Raw genomic sequence first — 27,782 nt, 5'->3', positions numbered from 1 at the left:
TGCACCTGACAGTGCTAAACTTTGCATTTCCCCAAATTTGGTGCAACTTGCACTTTGAAGCCTGTAGGGTTTGTGAACGAGCCATATTGGTTATGCGACTGCCCGTATAATTGATAAAGGCCTTAGGTCTGCCCCCACCCCTCCATATGCAGCAGTTGTACCATAGCTTTTACAAAATAACCTATTTCAGAGACATCACAAAAGAAAGGCAGAAGGTGACAATTTTTCTAAAGACCTTTATTTTAGAGCTTCTTTACAAAGATTGTTGAAATATGAAAGTTTCATAGAAATATCAAGCCGTCTTGTCAAACACACCAAATTAACAAAAAAAAAAACTATATATTTCAGAGCTCACAGAGCTTAAAGAGCAAAGGATTATATGCGGCCAGCCAAAATACCCCTTGTATTCCCTGGCAGCCATGTAAATCTGCTGCGTTTTGTCCAACTCATTTGCCTGGAAACACAGTGGAGATTTTGTTTGGTACTTCAACACCATGACACTATGTACAAAAGAAAAGTTAGAGTACAGAAATCTACTACTGAACTGAGGTTCCAACTGTTTTGTTGTTGGCGGATATCACAGATTAAACTGTTTGATGGACATAATTAACGCACAAGTATTACCATAGAATCAAACATTTTAAGCCATTTAACAGGGATTAAGGATTGAAATGCTCTTGCCGAACATTTCCCCATGTGCTGGACCTGAAGTGAAAGATGTTTCTACATCTGTCCTTTTTCAAGCTGCCGTACATTATCTATTCTAGAGGGACAGCGAGGCAGCATAGGCAATGAATGGGTTTAAAAGCAAATTTGCCGGTACAAGCATTCACTCTTCTTATTTCAAGATCTTATGCACCGATGACATTCTCTCTGTACCCCATCTAAATAAAAAGACCATTCTCTCTCTCTCTCAAAAAAAAAAAAAAGAAGTATATATATATACACAAAATGGTATTCATGTCCATTCATCGACGAGAAGGAAACAGAGGCTGAGTTGAGGTCATGGAATCAGGGAACAAGCTGTGGTAAGTGGGGAGAGGTACATAGGCAGCTGTGATCATCTTACCTATTGGAAAGCAAAAATGGGGCTTTAAGATGTATGCTAATTACATGCAGACGAGACAAAAGAAATAGAAATCACACTCACCAGCAAACCACCTTCCGTGCAGAGCATTAACAGCAGCAATCGCAGATGCAATGGTTGGACATTTGACATAGACATTGCCCTGTTGGCAAAGAATTACACGTAAGAAGTTGCAACTTGAACATAGTATCCTGAGGTAGCTAATGAACAGATGATTACATGTTAAACAGAAACACTCCTTACCTGAGCTGAATTTTTGTCTACATAAAGATGAACGACTCCCCCGTGTTTATTGCATTCTTCAATGACGTCCTCTTTAATTTCAGAGTCCCAACCTAGCTCATCCTCACTGTAAAAGATTTAGAACACAGACTCTAAAAAAGCTCAATGTTAACCTGTATTTAACCACTTTGGTTATGGCGGGAAATACAAACATTTTTAGAATCAGATAGACAAAAATATTCTACTGTTCAAGGTTTGGTCAACCACTACTTGCGATGAGTAAACAAAGCAATGGTCTCCACTTATAAAACCAAATATTTTTTGCTACATTGAACCCATTAAACTGCACAGAGGCTGTGCGACTATAGGCCTGCAAGACAAATGATTTTAACAGCCCCAGTCTGTTTCATTGTACGATTTTAAAATAATCCGCCCGTCAAATAGGCCATGAGACGAAATCGTCCAATGACAAGTATTAAGCTGGATAGCACACTAGCTTAGAAAAAAAAATGTTGGTATAAAGCAATCACAAAATGTTGCATGTACTTACGTTTGTGGGTTAAACATGTTGGAAAGCTGGAAGCATTGTGTAGCAATGGGCTGAGTAGTTGCGGGGATAGGTAGCGTGGCTGATGCCAAAGTAATTGAAGCTGCAGATGCGGCTGCAGCAGCAGCAGCCAGTGCTAGAATCAAGAAAAGGAATTATTTAGTAGATTGTGCTGTTGTTGCAAAGGCCCATTCAAATCCTATTCTTATGAAAACTTAAACATTACAGATTCAAATGGACCCTAATTGGACAGTGCATGGGGACCCATCCCTGGTTAGAGCAGAGAGCGATACAAACAGGGCTGACTACAGTATATACTGCATGAAAGGTGCATAATTGCTTAGTTCCACATACCCATACTCTACTTGAATATAATTAGTGAATAAAATATTGTTCCTTTCACTGCTGCCTTACAAAGATCTTAAGGATTGTTTTTTTTTATTTCAGTGTCATTATGAAGTCGGAGATTCATTTTGTACAATGTTAAAAAAGGGGGGGTGAGTATTATACTAACCTTCACTCTGCTGGGAAATTCTTGTCTGGAGGTCTGTTAACAGTAAGAACAGAAAGTTACCACAAGGTAATGAAATCGCACCACCGTGCTTCAAAGCAACAAGTTCAAAATCAGTATTTACAGAGATTAGTAAAAGCTATTCTCACCTGCTACTGCTCCAAAAGCTAACGAGCCACTCATCTGTAGAGCTTGTTGTGCTGCTGGAGGGATCTGCAAGCCAGTGCCTGGGACAGCAATATATATTAGCAATTAGTGTAACACATCAACACCATTTTTCACACATTTGTGACTAGCCACCCACTATATATCAATACTGGTATGGTGCAGTTAATTGGCTGCCTTGTATAGGAACACTACAAATAAGCAAATTAGGAAAATTCCATTTACGAACCAGATATAGTGGGTACAAATAAATGAAAATCCACTGCAGAGACAATGCCACAAATACCAGTCTTAAGCTGGCTATAGACGCAAAGATCAGATCGTACGAATTGAGGAATCATGCGATTTTCAGACCGTGTGTGGAGAGTCTGGACATTTTTCGTCCGGTGGAGATCGGTTGTTTGGTCGATCGGACAGGTTAAAAGATTTGTCGGCTGCCAATAAGATCTCTGCAAGTTTTGCCGATTGTACGATTTTCAGAGGGAAACTGTCACTAGCTTTGGTTGAACATGACTTTCGTGTGATTGTTGTCAGGGGCAGAACATCGGCTGATCTGTTCTTTTACTACTTTATTTGATCTGAATGGTTAGTGGCAGGTCTGGAGATGGGGGAAGTCTGATCGTACGATGATTCATATGATTGGATCTTTGGCCAGCTTAAGCTAAATCCTCCTACTATTTAATCTGCTGCTTGCCAACAACATATGTGCTGCATTATAGGCAATCAAAGTTTCAGCCTGCAGATGTAGCACATACAATTCCAGGTTTACAGTTACATTATAGAAAAGTGTCATTAACCTGGCAAAGTGCTGGCAGTTTAAAGGAGAAGGAAAGTTGTTTAGCACTTGGGGGTGCCAAATGTTAGGCACCCCCAAGTGATTGTATTTAATTAATTGAAACCCTGTGCTCCCATCAGCAGAAAACTGCACCGGTGATCCTCTTCTGGCTTACTTTGTTTGCGCAGCTGCGCATTAAGAGTGAAAAGCCGAACTTTTACTAAAAAGTCGGCTTTTTCATTCTATTGCGCATGCGTCTGCCCCATGAAATTTGAAGAAAGAAGGCGGAAGAGGATCACTCGGTGGTGTTCACTGGTATAACCCCAGGCCGGTTTTCTGCTCATAGGGGGCACCGGCACTGTGTTCACTTGGGGGGTGCCTAACATTTGGCTAAGTGCTAATCTACTTTCCTTCTCCTTTAATGGGTAAATATATTTACTTAATTGTTCCATTAAAAAAAAAAACTACAGGTATAGAATACGTTATCCAGACACCAGTTTTCCAAAAAGTTCTGAACCACGGAAAAATCAATTTTAACCAAATAATTCAAAATGATATACATTTTTTCTATACCCTTTTTGTCGAATAGCGAAACAGTACCTTGTACTTGATCCTGACTAAGATACAACTCATCCTTATTGGAGGCAAAACAATCACATTGGGTTTATTTAATGTTTAAAAGAGAACTGAAATATGCAAAGATGACGTATCTAGAAAACTCTTGGTCCCAAACATTTTGGATAACCGGTCCTATACCTGTATTGTTATATAAAAACACCAATAGGTTCTCTGGTATTCAAATTTAGCTTTATGTTCCATCGTAACATCGACAAAATGACATGGCAATGGCTTTTTAGCATGTACCAAATAGAATACTCTATTACTCATTTATGACAAAAAATGAATATGCACTTTTTTTTAAAAAAAAATAAATAATTAAATACGCAGTATTTTAAGCATAAATATAAACTGCCTAACAGCACAATGTACAGCACAAATGCAGCCTTCTATATACATAGCAGTCAGATGGTGTTATGCAAAATGCAGCTGCCACTAAATACATTAAGGCTGAACACTGAAGTAACAAATTGTACCAAGTTGCCATGATGATGAAAAGCCTTACCCTCTGCAAGCCTAGCCATTAGCTGAAGGCGGCCAGTAGTTCCAAGGTCAATTCCTGTCCTTTCCAGCTCATCACTGTCAAGAAATGAGCTTGCATTGGACGCATCAGTTCGCTCTGTGACATGGCCAACTTTCATTGGCCGACCAGCCAGCTCAAACCCATTCAACTGCTCCAAAGCTTTTTTGGCACATTCAGAATCTGAGAACTGCAACACATGAAGTCAAGACATCACTGCAGGACAAAATATTAACAGATCTACTTTCGTACTTTATCTACTGATTCGAAAGGCTGAATGAGAGATAATTCAAGACTAAGCAAAGACACTTACAGTAATAAAACCATATCCTTTAGAGCGACCAGTCTCACTGTCCATCATAAGCTGAATACTTTCAATCTAGTAGAAAAAAAAAACAAAAAAAAAAACAGTTTAATCTTTTTTCAGCCAATGAGGTCAGCATTTGCTTAAGTACAAGTACTGCTGCTACTCACTCTGCCAAAAGGCTCAAATATCCCACGAAGCATGTCTTCTGTTATGTTAAAGTGTAATGATCCTACATACAAGCGCATGGGCCCAGCAGTGCCTTTCTGGAGATTATTGGCCAATGCAGCTGCTCTGTTTTTTTCTGCCTGCAGGAATGAAAATGATGTTATGGAAGTTTAATAATAAGGTTAATGCCAAAACAAAACTACACTGTGCACTACATTTGCATAAACTTAAATAGGAACATGTTCTCACTGGTTTAACATGACATACATTTAGTTTTGTTGAGTTGGCTTGCTGAAGTAAACTTAAGGCCTCACTTAAGGATGCTGCTGTGTAATGGAATTTTTACCTTTTGGATATGGTAAATTGTCAACTTATAATAAATAAATGCCATGTCACATCACTAAAAAAAAAAAAGGAATAAGGAAACAGACTTTGGCAGATTATACATTGTGTACAAATAATAAAATAAAGGTTCAGCAGCATGTCTTGCAATTTGCGCGGAAAGATTAAGCAAATTAATCCCACCGGTACATACCTGTGAAGCCTGTACTATTATTGGGACTCCTAAAACTTTCTGGCCTGTAAGGCCGATCGCAAGAGGCACAGAGCTCTGATCCAGAAATTCCACATAAGCAATGCCTTTAGAGCGTCTGGAATTTCTGTCTGAAATCATTCGCACGTCACGGACCTACAATAGGCGAAAATGTTAAATGTATGCATGGACACAACAAAAAAATCCTAACATTCAAGATTAATGACCAAAATACTACACACAATACAATACACAAAATATAATGTACCGTTAAAAGTTGTGCTTCAGAAAGACCACTATACTTTATATAAATAAGCTGCTGTGTAGCCATGGGGGCAGACATTCAAGCTGGGGAAAAACGAGAAATTGCACAGCATACATAGCAGATAACACACCTTTGTATTGGACAGGGCTTGTCTGTTATCTGCTATGTAACCTGTGCCTTTTTTTCCCCGGCTTGAATGGCTGCCCCCATGGCCAAAACATAATTCTAATCAACTTTCTAATATACAGTTATTAAAAATTTTCAAATACTCCTATAAGTCTGAGGGGTAGCTGCTGTGTGAAGACACGTGGAGCTGATGGAAGACCAAGTGTTGGTTGGCGAAGGCGAACTGGAAGTATTGGTGAGGATGTGACCATATTGGGACATGCAAGTCTTCATTCCCCAGAAAAGACAGGTCTGTTAATCAGCTACTTGTCTTCCATTGTATAAACAGTCTGAGCCACCAGGACACAGAATAGAAGAGACAAACGCTGCTTTCAATTAGGGATGCACTGAATCCACAATTTGGGATTTGGCCGAATCATATGCAAATTAGAATTTAGTTCGGCCAGGCACAAGTTTTCAGCCAAATCGCGCTCGAATTCCAAACCACATCCTGAATTTGGTGCATCCCTACTTTCAATAGCATAACATACATATAACTTAAACCACAGAAAATTGGTAATGCATGTATATTACAAAGTTGCTTAGAATTATGCCCTTTTATTAGACATTTTATTTTGGGGCTGACTTGCCTTTTAAACTGTTCTTTTACTTACTTTGCCTACTGTTGAGAAGAATTCTTCCAAATCTCTTGGACGAATCCTAGCAGCCAGCTGCATACAGAACACAGTGCGTGAATCTCTTTCTTCAGGAGACAGATTATCTATCGGACCCCTGGAATAAAAAGCCAAATTAATGCTTCTGCTAATTTGTCTTACAACATTTGGCCTCTATACATAGAACAGTTTCCTGCTACTCAGTGCAAGGAAATGGCTATACTGAAAGAATTCTGCACACCAACTTTTTTTAAAATTACAAAAATCTTTGTATATCGCACTATCCCTCACCAATCAGTGTTTTGTGGATATTGGCAAAGTTGCCTGATCTATCCAGATACTAAAAACTCCTACTCGTACTAAACCTAGATATTTCCTTCTAGCTTCTTAAGGGGTTATAACAACAGGAGGGCTAAAGGAATATAAATGCAAGTTCCACATTTTTTGGTTGTTGTCATCAGGGTAATATTCCAATAATTGGTGGGAGTGACCTCAAAGCCAAGTTACCAGGCCCCTTAAACTTGCCATTGTATTTGTGTCCCCTTTTTAGCCATGGCAGCCACTACACCTTACAGAAGTAAATAAAACTGCAGGTTGATGGTGATAAATTCAGGAAGCAACTTTGGGACCACTAGGCCTGATAATTTATGCCAAAATGGACCATGCCATTTAGCTCACAAATTTTCGATCTCCCGAATACAGATTCAGTCATTACTGTATTTGGTGGTTATTTTGGGCAACAAGTCTGATATCTGCAGAAATGTGACAATCTGCAGATCAGGTTTTCTGAGACGCTGAAGGCATCAGGACCAATAATTACAATCCTAGAAAGTGAGTAGTAGATAGTAGGCAAACAGTGGGTTTATTCTCTTCACAGCAACAGGAGTTTAACGTTGTTGCACAACGGTTTCCAATGAAAAGTCTTTAAAAAAAACAACTCCATTATAAATATGATACTTTCAAGGTTCCTCTGTATATTTTTGTTTATAAAACACAAGCCAAAGCCTAACAATCAAACTTGCTCTAAGAATCAATTTGCAGATAAGCTCTGCCTTCACACAGACTAGTTTTCAGATTTGTTAGCACATGTCACTTATTGTGAACTTTTAAACTCTTACCTTACAGGGCTTTTCTCTTTCTTCGGAGGACTTTTGCTCTTTGACCTTCTCCTAGAGAGAGCATATTTACTTCACTGTTTTGTTCAGATTGTTTTACACAAGAAATTCTATTTATTATTGCGTTTTATTACAGCACTGTGACACTTTGCCTATTATCACCCCCCACCCTTTATTAGGTCTGTAGTAATTGCAACAGCTAAGCCAGTGGTGCTCTCAGGAAGAACCTGGTAAAGAAAAAAAATCCACCCCCTACCGATGAGTTTTGTTCAATTGCTTTGGAAACAAGTGCCATCTTTGGGTAGGTATGCGAGTATAGTTTAGGCACTTAAGAATCCGTCATTCACATTTATATGTTTAAACCAATACACCATGTAAAAAAAAATCTACCATTGACTGCAAAAATCTTATTTAAATTGGCCGGAAGCATTTTGTCACAATCATAATAAAATCACAAACGCCCAAGTACCATACAGTGTAATTAATGCATTAAGTTTTGTAGATTAATATATGAATAACTTAACAAACCTTAACTTCACGCCATGAGGTATTCCTATCTTGCCACGCCCAGAGCCACCAAACTTTGGTCCAGAACTGTAAATTTAAATGGGAAAATATTATATGCAAATCCATACGAACATGAATAGAGAGAAACCCTGACATTTCCCTAAACACAACGGGATGCTGAAAACCAACTTAAACAGATGTAGGGGATAAAGCTACATTATCATAATAATTCACTGGAAGGGATTGTGCTGAATAAGTGCTGCCAAATGGTTGAAACTTTAACAATTCTAATATTGACAGCAGAAATGACCTTCTCTTCTTTTAAGCTATCAAATTCTGGGGTGCCAGTATTCCTAAAAATAATGGCAAATATTTGTCTAACTGTATATAACAGCTGTACAATAGCAAATACAAAAAAAATTATAGCCCAAAGCACTTTTAGTAAACATTTTGGCAGTTGCACTGCAGGTCGTGCCAGTTAACTATACTACCTTTCCTTAGTCAGAATCAGTTACATCTTTCCAATAAAACAACCCTGTTTTTATACTCAACACCAAAATATATCTGAATGCCCTTATTCCCAGGAGGGTCACAATGAAGACATTTCTCTAAAAGTCTTCTTATAATGTTCCCAGGAATAAGAGCATACTGGTATTGCAGGTTACGTTTTGAAACTGTGCAATCAGGTTTGTCAGAAATTGTATATGCTCGAAGAACAAAACTCATTTGTCTTAACATATTGCTAAGCTGAGCACATGCGATGTACATTTCTTTCTGTCTAAAATAAATGATGTGGTCACACAATACATCACTACTTTACAATTAAAAGCTGGTAAGCACAATTTTCCTTAGTTCATATAGAACAGTGTCTGTTGTGTGGCTCCCATCATTCTCTACCATTCAGGTGATCCTTTGGTTAGGCAAAGAGTAGACCAATGATTTTTGTATGTGTAACCTTAGTAAAGCAAGGGTCAAACAAGATTTCCTTTAAATATGCATAGTAAACTCGACATTATGAACACAAGTGTCTGACAGACCAGCGATACGTGGCACAGTTGTCATTGCAATATATGGAGAAAATATGGTTTCTTTAAAACGAGGCATTTAAAACTTTGTGTCTACTGCTTTAATTGAAGATCTATAGGTTTTGTTCTTTGCTGCACTAAACCCATCACAACAGTGAAACTCAAGTGTGTTCTGACTCCACCTCCTTGGTTACTCAAAGCGACTGTTGGAAAATGAGAAGTTTATCAAGCTATCCTATGCCATTTAAGCTCTTGTATAATAAACACTTCATCTGTAAACCTGAGACACCGGTGGAAATAAGGGGAATGGAGGAGCCCAACATACATTCCCAGTGGTAGAGAGGGGCTGAAATATCCCTTAATGCAATACATTAACAGTAAACATACTAAGAGCTCCTGTAGTGGCCTCTGAACCGTCGATCTCTGCTTCTGGAACGGCTTTTTCGCCGTTCCCTACTCCGGCTGCGTTTCTTTTCACGGCTTTTACTTCTCTTTCTTTCCCGATCACGGCTGCGTTTACGTTCCTTACTCTTGCTGCGTTTCCTTTCACGACTGCGGCTCCTACTTTTACTTTTTTTTCTCCTATGAAATAAAATTAGACACAAATACACATGTATGAAGAGCCCAGCAAGGCACAATTTAGAAATCCCATAAAATTTGTATTAGGAGAAAGACAACCGTCACAATTTAAACAAAAACAGGCTGAGCCCCCATTTTTATCATATAGCTAAGACAAACCAAGCAACTAAGATAGTATGTAGGCATCACAAACCAGCAGGAGGTATTTAAAGGGCAAGTCAACCCCAAAATAAAAATTTGCCTAATTAAAAAAAACGTATTCTAAGCATTTTCTAATGCAACTTTACAAATGTTCCATGGTTTTTAAGTTATTTGTAGATGTGTTACAATTAAAAGCAGCGTTTGTCTGTCCCTTTCTATTCTCTGCCAGGATGTCTAAAGGTCCCCATACACGCAAAGATTTTTTTTTTGCCGAACGACCGATTTTAGCTAAATCGAATCAATCCGTCAAATTATTGTGAAGTTAGCGGGATTCGAACGATCGTACATGTTACAATTTTTCTTTCGACAGAAAATTGATCGGCCAGGTTAAAAAATCTTTATCGGCCCCAATGCAATCTATGTTTGCAGGGCCAAGCAGGCAGCTACCCTTCAGTTTTGCTGCCAATATCGCCTGAAATGGTCTTTTTAGTTGGACACATAGTACATTTAAATGATCGTTTCAAAATAATCTTGGAATCACAATACAGTTAAGATCTTTTAAAGATATTTACATCCATGGCCACATTAAGAATGTTGATACAATGTAAGACAAGGCAGCCGATTAACAGACCTTTCACTGTTGCAACATTGTTTAAAAAGTAACAACCGGGAGTTAAGCAAATGCTTCTTTCAATATAATTTTTTTTTTTTTTTTTTTACAAATAACTTTAAAAGAACTGAAAATTTGTAATAAATGTATATTTGAAAGTTGCTTAGAATTAGGTTATTTTATTAGGCAAATTTTTATTTTGGGGTTGCAAATAAAGTTAATTATAAAAGTGTAAAACAACCTGGGCAGCAGTAGTATTTCCTTTAACACTTGCCTTACCTCAATACAATAGTGCTCTGCCTCCTCATTTCTCTACCATTGTCCCTACTCCCATCCCCAACTCCTCACCAAATCTGCTATATTTTTGCCTTTTCTTTCCCTTCCCCACAACCACCAGTTTTCCCTGCCCTGTACAACATACATTTAAATTATATTATTAAAAGTAATTTTCCATTGCCTCCTTGGCAAGCAACAAATTGATACTCAAAAGAAAGAAGCAGGGCTTGGACATAAAAGCTACAATACAGTAGAGTATTACAAAAATACAAAGCTGTGAACTGAAACGGATAGTAACAATTTCAGCTACTGCTCCGTTTTACCATACATAGGGACAAGCATTTCTTTCTTTTAGTGAACGGAAGGAGAAGGGCTAAGACAGGCTCAATGTGAAGCTAATGTGTTTGCAACTCCTATCCTGCTACAAATGCTGTACTCTTAGTCTGCAAGTTGCACTATTTGGCACGAGCATGACATACATATATATTTTTTCCTCTGACTTGTTAGCAAACAGGATGCCCAGTGTATACAGGTGTAAAAAACTGCTTACAAACTTAGAAAAGAATGGAAGGATGGTTAATGGCAAGAAAGCGAATGCTTAGATTTACTGCAGTGTGTTTGCCATCAACTCTGCTGCAGAATAGATAGAACTGCCCTCAAAAGACTTACCAAACAAAACCAAAAACATTACATTTTATTTTTAAATATTAATTTAATCATAATAAAAAATTATTTTAACTAAAAATGTCACTTTCTAGAATGATTTATGTGTATTAGATAGCACTATATAATTATATATGTGCTAAAGGGGGGGGTAAGGGGGTCCTTGTCCTGTACCATTTACAATGCAGAGAATATGTGCAGGCTAAGTAAATTATATAGTGCAAATTAATTTAGAACAAATACATTATAAGGCTGTGCATGACATTAATAAGCAAGAAAAGGCCTCGATACTGAGGGCAGTGCTGATTTCTTGTGCACCCTCAAATGTCTAATGGAGGAGATTTGTGCAGGGCAAGCCACCATCTCTCTCAAGTTCAGACTTGGCGAATGTGCGGTACAGAACTGAAAGCTTTCTATAATGTACGTGCACCAAGCCTCAATTCACAAAGGGGCTGCCCAAAAAGATGGAGGCAACCCCCACCCTGCAGAAAACTAACCCAGACATGCCAAGGGTAAGAGGTAAAAGTCCCAGGAGCATCCATTAGACCTTCCAAGGAATAAAACAGCTGTTGATCTAATGCCTAGAAATACAAATCTGGTTTGTTTACCCTTTAGATTTCCCCCCCCCCAATAAACAAGTATTTTAAAGACATGCTGACATGGACCTATGAAAATCAATGTGTCAGTATTACTAGAAGGGCAGAAACATCTTTCTGCTCAAAATACCACCAAATTTTCCCCAGTCCAGCAGTACCCTTAGATAAAGAAGCAGCCCCATTTCCTTTTTTCCACACTCGATGGGGGGTGCTCATCTCATGAGGGATCAGCAGCCTCCAATCGGAGCAGAAATGAATACTGGCACAACATGGCTATTCAAAGTGGGATACAGCCTGTGTGTTTATTTAGTGCAAAACATGTTAACGTTTTGGTTCACGCCCTTCGTCAGACATCATGCCAGTGTGTCAATATTTACATGCCCCCCCCTTCCGAGCAGCCTAACAGAACAATGGGAAGGTAACCAGATAGCAGCTCCCTAACACAAGATAACAGCTGCCTGGTATATCTAAGAACAGCACTCAATAGTAAAATCCAGGTCCCACTGAGACACATTCAGTTACATTGATTAGGAGAAACAACAGCCTGTCAGAAAGCAGTTCTATCCTAAAGTGCTGGCTCTGAAAGCACATGTCCAGGCAAGATGGCTGCCTACACACTAAAACTTAAAAAAAAATACACTTGCTGATTCAGGAATGAAATTTTATATTGTAGAGTGAATTATTTGCACTGTAAACAAAAAAATTTGCACTTACTTCTTGCTGCGTTCTTCGTGTCCATTGGCACTGCTCAACTTGTTCTCATCCTAAGCAAGGTTGATAGAAGAACATCATGAGGGCGAGGTGGAAATATTTCAAGTGGTCATAAAGGTAAAGGGAATTGGAATGAGAGAGTACAAAAGAAAATTTAATGGCTAAGTAATTATTGGAACTTATGTGGAAAGCTACAAAATATATAAATATTCACGCAAGTGAATAAAAAAAACTTTAATGTAAAAGTTATCTGAAGAAATTAAATGAATCAAGTTATTTGGGTTTATATACATTACAATTTGTGTAGCTCTGGCTTGGTCTAAAGCCAACCGATGCCTTTAGCATGGATTTGTAAAATGCTACGGTTTTAACTACATGTAGAAAAAAAAAATTTGCATTGGTTTAAACTTTAAACTGTTTCAGTGTTCCCTATCATCAGTACCAAGGCTACTGTTTGACTAAGGCCCAAGAGGCCTTGCTAGCAGCCAGCCACTATCCATTTCCTGTGACCGATGCCAATCCTGTGATCTTCGCCCATTTTCGTTGGAGGGTTGGGACTGTAAGAGCTTGATGCCACCTCTGTCACACATCTCGCCCTGAAGCAAACAGGGATTCACACTGCTTTAGTAACGTCGACTCCCAAGAAATGTCAGCAAATATGTACCTGTCCAGCCTATAAATTTTCCTAATGCCATACCTGTACATGGAAGTAACCATCTTACGTAGGGGCAGAGGTATTATATATCACTATAAAGTTTGGGCTAACAAATGATGGGGTAAAAATTCCACATAGGGATATGAAGTCTTTTAAAAGACATACTATCCTAGGCTTTTCTGTGCTACTGCATGCAAAAAGACAATCCCCAGGTGTGGTGAAAGGGTATATAGGGTCATTTTTCAACTCCCAAAGAGGAGATTTGCAGCAATGAAAGCAGTTACACTATACAACCGACACATCCAGCCCAACATTATGTTTTTATTTAAAAGCCGAGCTGCACTCATGGCTCCTGACAGCATGGAAGCTATCACAGGTTACTGCATTTAAACTGGAGTATTTTGTTATAAGGGAGATTACTCGCTTTAAAGAAAAGGCTGAATGCTTTTTGTTCTAATATGAGGTCTTCATATCTCAAATTACTGGAAAAAAATAAAGAAAATTATCTTTTACGATGCATAAGATGAGCCAACTGGTATCTGCTGAGAAGTGGTGAAAGTGGATATTCTTGGAGCCCCATTTATCCCAAAAACCACTGCATTCACCTTGTTGCTATGCCAAACCGGAGCTCGGCAGTTCATTGGCAAGTCTTTTTACCTAGGGGACCACGGTACAGCGATACGTCACTCAATTACTACCTTATGATTGACAGTTCACACTGGAATCAAAGGTGAATTCATGGGAGTAGAGGTGATATATCGTTAGGCAAGTCTACAAAAAGAGATAGATGGGCATTTATTTATCATGCTGAAGTCAAACTACTACACAAAATAATCACATCAACAGTAAATATGAATTTTGCAAGTCAAGAAATATTTCCAAGGCCTCCAGGGGTGTTTCGTTTATATTTCAGCAGCAGTTTTATGAATAAACAACGGTCAAACTAAATTTACTGAAAGAGGTTTCTCACCTTTTGGTAAGGAGCTTCCAGCATCGCTTCTATGTCAATGTCATCAGCCATTTTTTGATAGTTCTAAAAGAGGGAGAAAGAGAAAAGGTATATTGGTACAGAAAAGAAACAAAAAATTTTACTCCATGCCTGTTATTAACGAGATATGGCTGGTCAGCATTCCTGCAGAAAACTCAATTTGATAAGCTTGCTGGACTGAGTCTTAACAATTGGATCAGGCAAAGTTCCTTTCATCTGTGGACCCAGTCATTTTAACAGCTCTAGTAGTAACAAGAATACCAATGGTATGTGAAAGAGTAGAAGCTAGCATGTTTCCAGTAAAGGTGCCAACCCTTGTTCAAAATGGACAAAAGGAATATTTTGATAGAACCAAAACTTGACACCAATAAAATATGCTGAATTAATCAGCACATATACACACAAAACAAGCACTGTATGAATTACCTAAAACATTGCTTGACCTACTAGATACAATTAAAATTATTTTTATATTGTATACAAGACTATCAAAAAAGCCAGCTACAGGCCATGTGTCGGGCTTAGCCATAAAAATGTGATCTTGTAGCATGAGGTGGTATTGGAATTTTCCCAGCCTAAAACCTATTTGCTACATAGTTAAAATGTGCACTATATAGCTCCATAAAAACAGTAAGGTCTACAGTAAGTGTATTAATCAGGGATGCACCGAATTCAGGATTTTGGTTCGGCCGAACTGAATCCTAATTTGCATATGCAAATAAGGGCAGGAGGGACTTTTTGTCACAAAACGAGTAAAAAATGTTTTCCTGTTCCCACCCCCAATTTGCATATGCAATTTAGGATTTGGTTCGGTATTCGGCCGAATCTTTCGTGAAGGATTTGGGGGTTCGGCCAAATCCAAAATAGTGGATTGGGTGCATCCCTAGTATTAATTATTAATGGGGATTTAGAGTATCCACCTTACAAATTAACATATACTTAACACATTTTAGGAATTTTTTAAAAACCACTGAGGTCTCCTCCAATTTCCTAAGAGCAGGCCCTTTTTCCCCAGATATTCATGGCACCACAAAAACTCTTGCTCTGTAATCGAAGTGAAATGGCAAACTGTCTCAGAATATCACTTGCTTACATCATACTTGAAAGTTACTTACTGAAAAGGCACACAATTATCATAGACGTTTGCAACATCCAGCATGACATTCGGGTAAAACTTAAATTGTTTGTATCAAATTCTAAGTGATGCAGGCATATTAACAGATCAAAGATGTTTTCTTATTCTGGCGAGCTAGATATGACAACCATAGCTTTATTTTTCTTTGCTCATGTTTTAATGATTCTATAACATAGTTTTAGCTATGAAGCCTTTCCCAATACAGTAACTGATACAAAGTATAATGCTGGCCCAGGCTGTGACAAACTTACAAACTGGTTAGTTAGAGAACGGTAACTTACGCAACAAACCCATGAAACGGTTTATATAACAGTGTTATACTTTCAACGTTTCTAAAATAATAAGCAGGTATGAATACATCTTAAGGTTAGATCACACATTCAGTTCATGCCGTGTGCAACATTTGCTCAAGGCTACCCCCGCCCAAATTTGGTTAGGCAATTTGACCAATTTCTACCATACTGCTAAACTTATCTTTACAAGTATGCCAGGGAGAGGTTATCAACCAATCATTCAGCCATTCTATCAGGCCACAGATTAAATACGTCATCGGCTGAACCACAATTTAGGAGAGAGCATCAGCACATAAGGAAGTGGAGCTGTAGCGATTTCTGTTTCAATTTTCAGACTATTTCTACACAACACAATAAGTGGCCATGTGTATAGTCACTCTTATGGTATCTGCCCAAACAGTAATGATTTGTAAAAACAGTGTTGTAAAGTAATGAAAATATTATGTAATGTCCTGCATTGGATCCATTTGCTTCAGAAACAATAATATAGTTCATATAAACAAGCTGCTGTGTAGCAATGGTAGAAATTGAAAAAAAGTCTATATGGCACAGGTTAAACAGTGGATAACAGATAACACCATTATATTCTACAGAGCTTATCTGCGGTAAAACATGAGCCTTTGCCCATTTAAATGGCTGCCCCCATTGCTACACAGCGGCTTATTTATATAAATAGTAGTGTTTCTGAAGCAAACAGCAGTTTTAACAGTGCAGGGCAACACTATATTATATATTTATTACTTTAAAATACTTTAATTTTTTGATGTTACTGCTGCTTTAATGGCTCAATACACTGCCAACAAGCGGCTTATCTAAATCACCCTCTTGTTTCACAATTTTCACTCAGATATTTATTATATTAAACTTGCATAATAAATAAATGTTTGTTAAATCTTTTCATGGGTTGGTGGGAGGAGGTACACATTTTTGGCAATGAAGCACATGGGGTAGAGCACAAAACTGTACAAATGATGTGTACGATAACCTGTTTATATGGCAGGGAACCAATTCCATTTTTTTTTTGATTTTGTACAGTGTTTAAATAATAAGGATTATTATTTATACTTTTGATCACACAAATATGGATTTTTTTTTTTTAGATTTTAAGTTAACAGGTGAAGACCGCTCAATAGCAAGCAGTGTATTTAGGAAGAAAGCAGCAGGCAACTCTCTTTTGAGAGCAGACTCTTGCCATCCGAATCATGTGTTTAGGTCTGTGCCTATTGGCCAGTTACAGCGTCTTAAGGTGGCCATACACGGGCCGATAAAAGTTGCCGACAGACCGTGTCGGCAGCTTATTGGCCCGTGTATGGGGCCCCCCCCCGACGGGCTTCACCGATCGAGGGCCAGATCTCGATCGGATGGGACAAAAAATCCCGTTGGATCGCGGCCGCATCTATTCGTTGATGCGGTTCCGCGATCAGACCGCCCATTACTATTCGTTAGGATCCGATAGTTGAGCCCTAGGGCCCACGATCGGATCAGCCCGATATTGCCCACTTCAAGGTGGGCATATCGGGGAGAGATCCGCTCGTTTGGCGACATCGCCAAACAAGTGGATCTCTCCATGTATGGCCACCTTTAGGCAGGCAGAGTTGCAGTACTGACAAAGAATTCATGACACAGGCAATTGATTTGAGAGATTGTTTTTTAGTTCGGGGTTACCCTGTACTATTTTTGGAAGTGGCTTTTGTCAGAGCTTTTAAAGAAAATCACATTTGCTTAAAGAACCAAAAGAGGAAAATAAATTTGTGCAGTATGATATCCCCATGTTTATTACTGCATATAGCAAGCAATATCATAAGGTTACACAAATAGTTAATAAATCTCCCTATTTAGAATGGAGGTGACAAGCTGCGGGAAATCTTACAGCATGGATGCAAGTTTGTCACACGTAGAATCAAGACAATAGGAAACATCTCATCGCCTAGTGATGTCTGTGTAAAGTCCAATGCAACCACTTGGTTGAGCACATCAGGGATTAAGAGCTTCATCATTTGTAATACTCCTTTTGTTATCTACTTACTCACCTGCGTGAAATGTAATATTCAATACGTGGGTTGCACTTCGCGAAAGCTAAAATGCCGATTACATATTAGTCAAGTCACCTCCCGCAGGGACACCAGTTGTGTCAAGACATTTTTTCCAAGGGATTGAAAAGATATTTCCTACATCAAGAGGGGGTGATCTAATGCTAAGACTTTTATATATAGAGAAGCTTATTGGATTTTTACATTAGAGACGAGACAACCCAAAGGCTTAAATCTGCGTTTTGGTGTTTCATTTAAAAAAAGACCTTCTGAATGTTTTATAGCTATATGATATTCATTCACCCTCCAAAGTAAGAGATATTTAGTTTTGACTAATTTGATTAGTTCATTATTTGACCATTTGGTTAGTCAGTTTATTCATTAGTTTGGTTATTTTATGAAATGGAGTAAACATTCATTGAATTATTAGTTTACTAATTCATTTAACCATTGAATAGAATTGATTTAATAAAATGTATCTAACGGAATTCATCTAATAATTGTTTAATTACACTATATAATTGGTTTAATTTACAGTAAATTCAATTTCATAACTTTAATTTTATGGTGTTTTTACGATTCTTTATGACTGGCATCTGTATTTGATTACATTTTGTGTATACTCTGCATACATTTGTCATTTCTTCTTCCTAAACAATCGTTTCACTTTATTTTATTGTATCAATGTAAATTGTAACATATTGAAATTATTTTATTACATTGTAAAATGTTTCACTATGTTTGTAATATAACAGTATCCATTCCACATTAGCTACTTTGTGACTTTTAGGGTTAATTCTAAGAAAGATTGATGTATACAAAATCTTTTTTAGTGGTTTAAATTCTCAGTAAAGGTTTGAAAATGTACCTATGATAACGCATCTCTAGATACGAAACGCGTTAGGACTCCTTGTTTTAGCTAAACTGGAAAAAAATAACGTTTTATCGGCACATTTCAGGTTGTTGTTATTACTCCCAAAGCTACGGGTTTGGGGTGCTGCAGCTGATCCATCAGACGTCATTGGTGCATGTGTTACATTTATTGCCTAATTCCAACACAACATTCACCGTCGTTGTGTAGGGGGTCAAGCCTGAATGCGATAGACCTGGGGTCTTTACACCCAGGTTCCTTTGCGCACCAGTGAGCGGCACTTTTGAAACTAATTATTATTTTTTTTTTAAAAACACTGAAATGTTTTATTGGTGTTCAAAAAAAAATTTCAAGTAATGTTGCTTGAGTTTTCCAAGCATATAAACATAAAATGCTATAAATTAAAATGTAATCAAATACAATAAAGCATTATAAATAAAATAAGATAAAATAAAGTAAAGTAGGGCGGCTGGGTTGAACATAACAGGTAAATACATTTAGGAGAACTGGGATCTGATATATGACATTTGTTTTGCAAGTTACTCTACTAACCCACTCATACATGTATCGCTGAAAAATAGCTGAGGGTCATTCTCATATGCTAACCAAGGTAGTTAAATTCTATCATAAGCTTCCATATCATTTTGTAGCACGTACGTCATTTTGAAACTAATTTTTACAGCTGGGATTGAGCCACAGTTTCATTTTTTTAATACACATTTTCTCATAAATCAATATAAGTAACATTTTCCATGGAACAAAATGCGAATGCTTTTACGGATGTAGATCATAATGGGACAACCTCACATTAGTATAGTATGGGCACTCAGGTGGCCATAGACGCAAAGATCTGCTCGTTTGGCAACATCGCCAAATGAGCGGATCTTTCCCCGATATGCCATTAACAAACAGTGCTATATCGGGGGTAATCCGATTGTTCGCCATATGGCCAAACGATCCGATTACGATTTGCCATGGCCTCTGGCGGGATCAGTCGGGTCAAACCTGACTGATCTCCGCCGGACGAAAGATGTCGGCACACGCCACACACGATCCGAAAATCGTACGAATCCTCGATTCATACGATAGGATCTGTGTGCCTATGGCCACCTTAAAGCTGGTCAGAGAAGCAAAGATCTGATCGTACAAATTGAGGATTCGTACGATTTTTGGACCGTGTGTGGAGAGTCCAGACATTCATCCGGCGGAGATCGGTCGTTCACACAGGTTAAAAGATTTGTCTGCTGCGGGTAATATCACTGCATGTATTGCCGATCGTATGATTTTCAGAGGGAGACTGTTACTAGCTTTGGTCGGACATAACTTTCGTACGATTGCTGTCAGGGGCAGAACATCGGCTGATCTGTTCTTTTACTACTTTATCTGATCTGAATGGTTAGTGGCAGGTCGGGAGATGGGGGAAGTCCGATCGGATCTTTGCGTCTGTGGAAAGCTTAAGTCAGTAAACAAAGTTTGATTCAAAATTCCGCACTTAAATATGGCTACATATGACAGCAACCATTTCCAGCTTCACACCGCCCCCCACCCTCCCTCTCCTCACCAGAAGGGCAAGCATCACAATTTAGGGAGCTATGCCACCTTTAAGTACCCACGATGTACACTCCAAAAAAGGGCTCCAGGCTGGACAAAATACAATAATAAAAAAGTTATTTGCATGATCAAATCTGACCCACAAATTTCCATTTGGACAGCCTTGCCTTATGTTATTTCCCCAAGTACTTTGCTAGGTGCTGCAGGCTTGAAATATAATTTCATGGTTTCTTTCACTTGCCCAAACTCTACCTACTACTCTATAGGAGCCAAGGCAACTGCCCCTCTGTAAAGAGCACTAATAATACAAGTCAGTCCTGTTTAACATTCCACAAACCTTTAACACGTGACAGATAAAGCCACATGGAATTCTCAATGCACCCTGCTATAAATACATCTGTCTATAGACAGGGATCGAAGTACAGACTCAAGGGCACGTGTAATACACATACAGGCCTCTCCCAACGACTACAAATAATAATGGTTTCCTATTAATTTGGGGAGGTGGAACTTATATATATATATTTATATATAGGCCATGACCATGTGATAAAGTAGCCAGCAATTAATGTACAACTCCCAGTCAGCTAAACTGTGGCAAATAAGAGCACGATGGATACAATAAAAGCATCTGTGGATACACAATGGCAAGAATGCAGAGGTCTCTGTGAGAGGAGGAATGGCACTGCTAGTGAGGAGGCCGCAGACCAGGGCCTTGAGTGTCGCCAGGCTGCACTAGGCCTGAGCCAGTTAAAGAGTAGAGAAATAGCTCAGAGTAAGACTTACCAGGGGGTCCCCCGTGCGGCTCGAGTGGGGACGTCGGTGCTCGTCGGCGGAGAAGAGCCGGGGCTTGGTTAGAGAGAAAAAGAACAATTGGGGCGGATTATCTATAAAGAGAACAAGGCGTTACTGAGCGGAGTAAGAGCGGCCGGTCGGAGGAGGCAGACAGGGAATGGAAATGGAAATGGAGAGAGAGAGGAAAAGGGAAGTTTCGGGGCGGGAAGCGTAACAGGGCCGTGTAATGGCCAAGTCCTGTGACTCTCTGAAATGGCGGCCGCCAACCTCCTCACTGAAACACACGCAAGCCGACAGGGTTTCCGGGGCAACGTCTCAGGGGCTGTAGAACGTCACAGGGTGGGGCGGGAGGCGAGGGAGGGCGCCTGTGAGCTTATCACGTGACGGGTTTGTCGTAAACTCCCGCTTATTGTGAGGCGGCACGCACGGTTGCCGGGTTGGATGGTTTCCAGCCAAATTGGGCTAATTATTTAAAGCCCAGGCGGATTTTGATAGTAAAAACTAGCCAAAGTACGGATTTGGGCCTTTGGCTGGTTTGTACTTTGGTTTGTACTTTTTTTTATTGCCCTAATGTGGCCAAGCCTGCAACTTGCCAATTGCAAAGTTTAATGTAAGACTACAATACCCAGCATGCAATGGCAGGACCAGGCCAAGGGGTAGGGAGAGTAGGCATGTGCCTAGGGTTACCACTCTGCCGGTATTTTACCCAGGGGAGCTTTGCCAATGAGGCGAGTTGAGGCTGTCGCCTCAGGCGGCAGCACCCCACTAGGTACCAGGGGCAGCAAAAATTGTACTTTAAGAGCGAATTTCCGGCGGCAGAGGGGCCAGGGTCGCCCCTGATTTTACCATCCTAGCCGGTAAAACTCCTGTCAAGGCCGGGGCCGGTATTACAAATTTACCGGCAACGGTAATTTGTAATATCCTTTAAAAAAAGCCCTTGGCCTGCCCCCATTTGTGCAGAACTTACCTTTTTTGTGACACACAATGTAGCCCCGCCTTTTTTTGCATCATGGACCGCCTCCTTTTTGTACCCGCCCCCCACCGGCCGGTTATTTTTTTCACTAAAGGTGGCAACCCTACACGTGCCTAGGGCGAAAAGCTGGGGCACTTAACTGCTCCGTTGCCTAACCAAGCTCCTTGCGCAATATCCATCTTTTTGAGTCCTGCGCAAGCGTGCCCGCTAACGCCAACTCGCGCAGGTGTTCCGCGCATGCACACCGTGCACGCCACCATCAGTCTGCACATGTGCGCACAAACTCCAGTTCGCACTCTCAGCTGGCGCCGCCACTGGCCAGTTTGCCTAGGGCACCTGGCCGGCTTGGCCCGGCTCTGTGCAATGGCATACCTCCCAACATTTTGGAAATAAAAAGAGGGACAAAAAAAGTTGCCATGCATATCACGCTCATTTTTGTGGCCACATCCCCTAATTACCATGTTCATTTGACAAAATTTGGCAGGTTATAAAAGTTTGAACATATTTCTGTGTTTTTTTTTAGTTATTACAGTTTTGCTAATGAAGGTGAATTTCCCTTTAAGCTGTGAGTCTTAACTTCTCCCAATGGACCTGTTATCTTATATTGTTACAATTACTTATTTGCTTATCTGAAATTGTTAGAAAAGTTTCCAAGTGCACCTTGTGGCTGTTCTGGGCTCTCTGCCAAAAGCCAATTAAGTTATTAAGTTGTTTCTTTTTCTGGCTGTTCAGTGCAGAGAAAAACAGGACTTTCCAGTACAAACAAGGGACTGCGGGTTGAGCTGTCAAAAGAGGGACTGTCCCTCTGAAATGGGACAGTTGGGAGGTATGCTATATTAGAAACATTTTTTATTTTGCACAGCCTATCTATTTACCCAGTTTTTATTTTTATATTGAACAATTCCTTTGAGCATTCCCGCATATTCCAGTGACTTTCCTCAATTTCAGACAATGTTGAGGCAAAAATATGCTGGCCACCAAAATGTCTAGAGGTTGACCTGTTTTACCAACATTTATTGAAATTGTATATGTATTAGGGCTTTCTGGGACCCCTATACCTTCTGGGCCCCGTCTGTAGTTACACACTTGGTGACGGGCAATTCGGTCCCATTTTGCTTCATGGAAACATTTGCGAAACAGTGAAAATTTTAAAAAGGCAGATTTTCACATATCATTTTTGTAGACTTTTTCACTGCACATATCTTGCTATTTGTTGGCTACTTTTGAAGTGCCTCTTGGCTAGTTTTGGGCTGGTTTTGTAGCTGACTTTGGCTGGTTTTGAAAATCAATCCTGGCAACCCTGGGAGGTAGCAGCTGGGGATATAACTGAGGAGGAGGAGAAAAAAAGTAATACGTTGATGATTCTGGTGTTGGCAAGAGTACTTTATACCCGTTATTAAAGGAATAGTTCCATGTAAAAATAAAAACTGGGTAAATAGAAAGTATGTGGAACAGAGCCGGGCCAATCCAGCCAGGCGCCCTAGGCAACCTGGCTGGCCAGGGTGCCGGCTGAGTGCGTGCTCTGGTGCGAATGTGCGTAACAGCATTATAGTGCACATGCGCGAAACTGCGCTATGGCGCGCATGCACGAAGTTGCGCTATGGCGCGCAAAACTACGTGCGCGCATGCGCAAAAGCGCAATTAAGAAAATATCCACGGCAGTCGGGATAGACAGGACCGGACAATGGGGTAGGCGACAGAGCAGGTACGTGCCTGGCGCCCCCCCAGCTTTGCGCCCTAGGCACGTGCCTACTCTGCCTTTATACATTACATTTTCAACTAGCTAACTATATTAGAAACATTTTTTATTTTTCACAGCCTAGCTATCTTACTTTACATTGAACAATTCCTTTAAAAAATGATAAAAAGTGATTTAATTGTTTCTGTTTTGGTGAAAGTGTTTTAAAGTAATAAAAATATAATGCAGTATTGCCCACTGTGTTTACTTCAGAAACACTATTTTTTAAAAAAAATAAATAAATAAGCTGCTGTGTAGCAACGGGGTAGCCATTCTAAGGAGAAAAGGCTCAGGTTACACGGCAGATAAGCTCTGTAGAACATAAGGGTAGGGACACACTGGGCGATTTGGAGAGTTTTAGTCGCCTGGCGACTAATCGCCGCGACTTTTCTCCCCGAATGCCTCCCCTCGCTCTGCGCCTGGCTAAAATGAAAAATCGCCTGCGCTAATCACACGCGGCGATTCGTTTTCCGAAATCGCCCGAAATTGCCTCACTAGGAAACTTCGGGCGACTTCAGAAAACGAATTGCCGCGTGTGATTAGCGCAGGCGATTTTTCATTTTAGCCAGGCGCAGAGCGAGGGGAGGCATTCGGGGAGAAAAGTCGCGGCGATTAGTCGCCAGGCGACTAAAACTCTCCAAATCGCCCAGTGTGTCCCTACCCTTATGGTGTTATCTGTTATCCATTATTTAACCTGTGCCATTTAGCCTTTTTTCAATTTCCTCCATTGCTACAAAGCAGCTTGTTTATATGAACTATAATAGTGTTTATGAAGCAAACACATCAGTGTTACCAGTGCAGGGCAACACTGCATTATATTTGTATTACTTTAACACACTTTCATTTTTTGGTGTTACTGTTCCTTATACTCATGAGTATTTATACAAATTGCAACACTGGGGTGTGCTGTGCCAGGCCTGGACTGGAAATCAGTAGATTCAGGGGCTATTGTATGATGCCATAGGCAGCTACAATTAATCAGACCTATTTGGACCTCATTCAGGCCCGGACTGGCAATCTGTCGGTTCTGGCAAATGCCAGAGGGGCTGCTATAAAGTGCCATAGAAATTCAGTATTTAGTGGGCTGGTGAGGGCTGATTGGGCCTCTGTGTACCTGAAATGCAGGGCCTATTTTAATTCTCAGTCCAGACCTGACCTCAGTACTTGAAATACCTGGGGCTATCCTGAATCTCAGTCAATGTATTCATTGTGCAGGCCTGGCTAGTCTCATGCACAGTAACAAATTCAAAGTTCATGCACGCTCTGTCTGTGACCTGATTAAAAATGGCGGTGATGTTCTTCCCAGACAGGTATCCAGGCTAGGGACAGTCAGTGTTTTTAGAGAAGAGGAGCCATGTCTTGGAGCAAAAGGATAGTATTGGCATTTATGTTCAAAGCCAGGCACTCTTTCTTTGTACTCAAAGCTTGCTGCACATACAGATAACAGTTTATGATTTTCTGTTCGTGTATGACATCCCGCACAGACTATGTACTATGTCGATCAGTTGTGGGATTGGGCCTGCTTGAAAATGTAATCTGCAGATGCACATTATTAGTAAGTATATATTGTGCACTGGCAGATAAGGAAGTGGAAAGGAGCCACAGCTCTTCTTTACTTCACTGCCACAATAAAAAAGCGGCCACAGGGCCGGAACTAGGGGTAGGCAGAAGAGGCACCTGACAGCTGCAGGGAGGGTGCCAGGCAATACCTCTTCTGCCACCTACCCCTGTTCCAGGAATTGTCCCCTCACTGCTTGCTGCTTATTCTTCACTGTGCATCCGTCAGTTTGTCAATGCGTGCGTTTGTTCTTGTGTGCATGCACATTATGCAAGTTGGCAGTGTGTGCGAGCCCAATCGTGCATGCGCATGTGCATGAGGCGGGGACTGAGAGCTGGCTGGCTGGGTTGCCTAGGGCGCCTGACCAGCTTGGCTCTCCTCTGGGCATACGGGACGCATTTTAGGACATCATCAGGAGAACACACGCTCCTGCATGCGCTCTCCCACAGAAGAAGTATGCAGACTCATCTCTTATTGGAGAGGGGGTCTGGCCTAGCGGGGCCCATGAAGGTCAGGACACACCGGGTTATTTCGCGGTGTCCCGCCGGGCCAGTCTGACACTGCAGGCCACTAAATCTGGCGTTGGTTGCAGTAGGGTGTAGCAACTGATTGATGAGTTGTGGCAGTCAGGCCCACACTGGCTGTAGATCTGGCAAATGTCAGAGTGACTGCTGTAAAATGCCAGAGATAGTCACTATTTAGTGGGCTGGTGCGGGGGGGGGGGACTTTTGGGACCTCTGTATACTTAAAGGGCCTATTTTGAATTTCTGTACGGACGTGGTAGGGATGGGAAAAAGGGTCGGAGTGTAAACAGGCAGGAATTGGGCTTGCAGGGCCTTGGGTACCAATAATACTTGGCCCGGATCTTGATATATGATTGGGGGCTCTAGTATAAAGCTTAAAAAAAATTCTAACACTCAAGTATATGTTTCTGTAGTACTTACTAAAAGGTAATCCAAGTAGGAAAATGTTACTGAAATTTAGGGATGCACCGAATCCAGGATTCGGTTCGGAATTCGGCCAGGATTAGGCCTTTTTCAGCAGGATTCGGATTCAGCCGAATCCTTCTGCCCGGCGGAACTGAATCCAAATCCAAATTAGGGGTGGGGAGGGAAATCGTGTGACTTTTTGTCACAAAACAAGGTAGTAAAAAATGTTTCCCCTTCCCCTAATTTGCATATGCTAATTAGGGTTCGGATATGGTTCGGTATTCGTCCGAATCTTTCACAAAGGATTCAGGGGTTCGGCCGAATCCAAAATAGTGGATTCCGTGCATCCCTACTAAAATTCAATTATTTTAGAAAAAGTATATTTGCCTAAAAGAAATATTCAAAAATTCTGGCCATAGACGCAAAGATATAGTCGCACAAAATTAAGTAGTACGATTTCCGGACCATGTGTTGACTCGTCCCAAGCTTTTTCTTAGTATTGCAATCGGATATATAGTAGATCGGAAAGGTTAGAAAAATTCCGCTAACAATAATATATTTGCATGCATTGCCTATCTGACAATATCAATATGCGACTGTCACTGCTATTTCTTGGACATAACTTTCGTATGATTGCTGTCAGTCAATTAATGGCCAGAATATCATCTGATTTGTTATTTTTCCTACTTATTTAATTTGAATGGTTAGTTGTAGATCGTTACATTGAATGCACGATCTTTCATCATACAAAAAATATAATCCTCATATCTATAGCCAGCTTTAGGCTAGTTTCAACAATGACCCTGAGGCAGTGCAAAGGTTTTCTGCAATTTTGCGCCTGCCTAACATGGAAGTAATGCTACTACCCTCCCCTGGCAATGCTAATAGTTCATGTATTTTGCCCAAAGTCCAAATCAGTGGGATTACAAAGGTAGTAGGGGATGTTTCATTTCACATAAGAAAGCACTCGGGCGTGTAACACATTTGTTAATGAGTGCATTTCGATGCTCTACTGCTTTGTTAAACAGTGACCGAGTTGAGTTGCAAACCAATGGTCAGGTGCATCATAGTGATAAAAGAATTCTGACAGGAACTAGTTTTATTTTATTTGTTTAAGGGTATTGGCATAGGGGGTGATTTTGGGCGCTTGGTCGGCAGTTTTTGTTTAAGAGACTTATTATGTCCTGAAGCTGCAAAAAGCTCCAGCTAAAACCTGTCTAGGTCATGTAGAAATCAATGGCAGAGCTTCCTTGAGCCATTTGGAAATGTTTTAGCCTTCATGATTTTCAGGTTTTTTTCAGTGGTTTCAGCTTCAAAACACAATCAATTTGAGTATTCAGGTTTTTCACCCCGATTGCATTCATTCGAGTTTCTTGCATTCAAGTTTTTTCCTAAATAAGCAAGCATTTGAGTTGTGGGTTTACTTGAGGTTAAGAAAAAACCTCACAAACTCGACCTTTGAGCTATGTTTGTGTTACTTAAAGGGTAACGCCACAAAAACATAACTTAAGGTTTTTAAAAAGTAAAGATCATTATAAGCAACTTTGCAA

General features: G+C 40.1%; 1 protein-coding gene across 12 annotated transcripts; it reads right to left on the bottom strand.

Annotated features, from left to right (window-relative positions):
- Positions 1–216: 216 nt before the first annotated feature.
- Positions 217–21,347, bottom strand: rbm39.L (RNA binding motif protein 39 L homeolog). 12 transcript variants are annotated; one of them, XM_018234454.2, is made up of 19 exons: positions 21,026–21,347; positions 14,342–14,404; positions 14,070–14,142; positions 13,159–13,312; positions 12,716–12,769; positions 9,528–9,719; positions 8,137–8,202; positions 7,612–7,662; positions 6,494–6,611; positions 5,453–5,605; positions 4,920–5,057; positions 4,759–4,824; positions 4,431–4,635; positions 2,517–2,594; positions 2,371–2,403; positions 1,860–1,992; positions 1,331–1,436; positions 1,151–1,229; positions 217–1,069 (listed from the first exon to the last, which is right to left on the bottom strand). In XM_018234454.2, the coding sequence occupies exons 5-19, from the start codon at positions 12,742–12,744 to the stop codon at positions 969–971; spliced, it is 1,548 nt and encodes a 515-aa protein (XP_018089943.1). In that variant the 5' UTR covers positions 12,745–12,769; positions 13,159–13,312; positions 14,070–14,142; positions 14,342–14,404; positions 21,026–21,347; the 3' UTR covers positions 217–968.
- Between the last annotated feature and the right edge of the window lie 6,435 nt (positions 21,348–27,782).

This window comes from Xenopus laevis, chromosome 9_10L, assembly GCF_017654675.1.
Source record: "Xenopus laevis strain J_2021 chromosome 9_10L, Xenopus_laevis_v10.1, whole genome shotgun sequence".
In the NCBI taxonomy this organism is placed as follows: Eukaryota; Metazoa; Chordata; class Amphibia; order Anura; family Pipidae; genus Xenopus; species Xenopus laevis.
The sequence above is the reverse complement of the archived record's forward strand: the minus strand, read 5'-3'. Positions and strand labels throughout refer to the sequence as shown.

Bases quoted from the DNA above. Each gene is read 5' to 3' on its own strand.
- rbm39.L (XM_018234449.2), bottom strand. The intron at 6,612-7,611 runs GTAAGAGTTTAA...TTTTTATTCCAG, and splicing joins AAAGAGAAAAGCCCTGTAAG to GGGTCCGATAGATAATCTGT. The intron at 1,230-1,330 runs GTAAGGAGTGTT...CTTTGCCAACAG, and splicing joins TAGACAAAAATTCAGCTCAG to GGCAATGTCTATGTCAAATG.